The 2,784-nt window shown below is 54.6% G+C and overlaps 2 protein-coding genes across 3 annotated transcripts in view; one reads left to right on the forward strand and one right to left on the reverse strand.

The window, feature by feature from the left end:
- NNAT (neuronatin) overlaps positions 1–357 on the reverse strand; it is a 2,996-nt gene extending 2,639 nt beyond the window's left edge. The window contains exon 1 of one of the 2 annotated variants that reach the window (XM_005868449.2): positions 142–357. In XM_005868449.2, the coding sequence (XP_005868511.1) occupies positions 142–213 (72 nt within the window). In that variant the 5' untranslated portion in view covers positions 214–357. The remainder of the gene's footprint in view (positions 1–141) is intronic. The other variant, XM_005868450.2, reaches the window with a different exon arrangement.
- The window catches only part of BLCAP (bladder cancer associated protein), a 9,642-nt gene extending 6,986 nt beyond the window's left edge, over positions 1–2,656 (forward strand). Inside the window, exon 2 of the mRNA XM_005868451.2 lies at positions 2,059–2,656. Coding sequence (XP_005868513.1) covers positions 2,234–2,497 — 264 coding nt within the window. The 5' untranslated portion in view covers positions 2,059–2,233 and the 3' untranslated portion in view covers positions 2,498–2,656. The remainder of the gene's footprint in view (positions 1–2,058) is intronic.
- Positions 2,657–2,784: the final 128 nt, after the last annotated feature.

Below are 2,784 nucleotides of genomic sequence, written 5' to 3' on the forward strand. Positions count from 1 at the left end.
GCGGGCAGGGATCGCGGCAATCAGGGATCGCGGCAATCAGGATAGGATGGGTATGAGAGGCGGCAATTGCAACGTGGGCTTGCGGGTTCAGGGTACACACATTGGGACCCCTCTGCCACCCGGTACCCCGGGCACACTTACCTGCAGCAGCACGCGGAAAATGTACCAGCCGATGATGAGCAGTTCAGCCGATGCTGCCGCCACTGCCGCCATGGTCCCGAGAATGGGTGGTTGAGAGAGTTTGCCGAAGGCTGAGGGTTCGCCGAGGGCCGCTGGTCTCTCGAAGTCCGCTGTTGGGCGCACTGCCGCAGCCGCCCCTTAAGTATCCGCCCGCCACCCAAATGCGCATGCGCACTTGGGGGGAGGGGGTCCTATAGGGTGGGGGGACCGGGGGCGCTCCTCATTCGCTAGGAGAGGAAAAAATAATCCATCTGCTCTTTCCACACCGACCCCCGCCTCCAGAGTTTCATTTTAGCCCCTTTCCAGAAGATTCTGCTGTACTCGCTTTTGAATTTTAGTGTAAAATGGAGGGGGATTGCAACTCTGAGTAGCGAACTGCCCAAGTGTAGGGTTTGTGCGCCTCTTGTACGGACCTCATCTCTTTGAGCCCAATGTCCGGTGCCGTCCCAGAACCTACCTGGGGCACAGATGGATACCTAATTTAGAGAGGGATCATTTACCCACGGAACAGAAAAGGCTGCCCCTTCCAGGAGCCTTGTCTTCACAGGCCCCTGCTCAGCGCTCTTTTTCGAATATTTGATGTGCTGTAAGCCAGCGTCCTCTGTTTCACAGGAGTCTCTGAGCGTGTAATCTTTCCCTGGTTCCTTGAGTCCCACTTCTTACGTTGCTAGACCTATGGCCATGGCGATTGTAGGATTCCTGCCAGGGCACTGAACTCTAGGCGGGAAAACGGTAGTTACTGGGTATACCCTCTGAGAGGGGTACAGGAGGGATTGGCACCTTTGTATGTGCAGAAGGGATGGGATGAGCTCTCGCGTGAAGTGGTCAGAATGCGCTGTGGGATAGTTTGCTGCTGGACAGGTCATTTCAACCTCTGTCTTCTGTTCTCCACCCCCACCCCCACCCCCCCCCCCCCCGCCTGGTCTTCCGCAGCCAACGAGGTTCTTTGTATTCGTTGCTCTGGGCGGCTGGAGCAGGGTTTTGCTACCGCCACCAGAGGGTTGTGGCTGCCGCGGTATCCAGGCGCATCAATTAGACCTTAACGCGAGCGGGTCTGCGAGTGCGGCTCCAGCGCACTGGTGGCCCGCCACCGGAGAGCACTTCTCTCCAGCACACTGCCTGGCACAGGGGCCAACTAGCATTTGCCCCTATGTGGACAGAAAATTAATTTTTATTAAAGGCTCACAGAAATCGGGTTCTATACAGTGCCAGCAGCAGATGGAGAGTGTAAGTGATCCAAGCGAGGTCGGTTTAGACAAAGTAGCATGGTGATTTTTAATTTTTTTTTATATTCACTTTCTAAGAACTTGGCTGATTTTGGTAAAATGACGCCAAGCTAATTTGTAAAAGCAAGCTCATTCCAGGCTGCCATCTTAAAACAAAATATTTGATGGTACTGCTGCTACTGCAATTTCCCGCAGGCCCTGCGCCGCTAACTGATTTAACTCTCTACTGAGCACCTGCTGTGAGAGAGAACCCTGTGCTAATCCTGTGGGGCACAGCTTCGAGCCATGACCATTTGATGGCAACCACAGAGCGGTATTGTGAGGTCTGGACCCCTTGAGGACGGGCCGCAGCCCCAGGAGGCGATACATGATCTCTGCTGGGCGGGGCCCAGGCAAAGCCAGTCCACTGTTTGGGACCTGACGGAAGAGCCCCCAAGAAGCCCAGGGGAGACACCCCAGGAGGCTTCTAGAAATGGTGACTTCCCTGGGTGGGCAGGGAGGAAAGGGCATTCACATTTACTGTTGTTAACCATGATCCATTTTCCCAAATAAGTATACATTCTGTTCCTGTTTTTTTGTTTGTTTGTTTTTTGTTTTGTGTCTGTCTGTCTGTCTGTTTTTGTCTGTCTGTTGTGTTGACTTTTCTCTTCAGGACCCCTGCTGCCTTGGTGATCCTGAGCTGACAGCCAGAGAGCACAGCGGCTGAGCTCCTGGAGAGTGAGGGTTGAAGAACGCGGAGGGCAGCGCCCACGCCCGCGGGCTCCCATTAGGTCGGTTCCTGCAGCGGTGTTCAGCGGCCTTGGCGAAGGCCCTGCCTGACAGAGATCATGTATTGCCTCCAGTGGCTGCTGCCTGTCCTCCTCATCCCCAAGCCCCTCAACCCCGCCCTGTGGTTCAGCCACTCCATGTTCATGGGCTTCTACCTGCTCAGCTTCCTCCTGGAGCGGAAGCCTTGCACAATTTGTGCCTTGGTTTTCCTAGCAGCTCTGTTCCTCATCTGCTATAGCTGCTGGGGAAACTGTTTCCTGTACCACTGCTCCGATTCCCCACTTCCGGAATCAGCACATGACCCCAGTGTTGTGGGCACCTAACAGCCTGCACATTTAGCTTTCTAAGGAAGCAGAAGACGGGAGGGGAGGCATTGACATAGGTCATAAAGCATTGGAGTTTCAAATCCCGCAGCCTGCGGGTGCCACATTCCTGACGGCGCCTTTTTGGCCTGTGATGTTTTATCCTTATAATGTGAATAATAGCACTGACAGGTGCTTTTATTGTAGAGTCCTATAGTCGTGGGTGGTCTTGTGGTTGTGTGTGTTCTGTCCCCATCTTGGTCCCAGCTGTCAAGATGCACCCCTCCCCCCCCCCCCCCCCCCCCCCC

This window comes from Myotis brandtii, unplaced genomic scaffold, assembly GCF_000412655.1.
Source record: "Myotis brandtii unplaced genomic scaffold, ASM41265v1 scaffold27, whole genome shotgun sequence".
Lineage (NCBI taxonomy): Eukaryota > Metazoa > Chordata > Mammalia > Chiroptera > Vespertilionidae > Myotis > Myotis brandtii.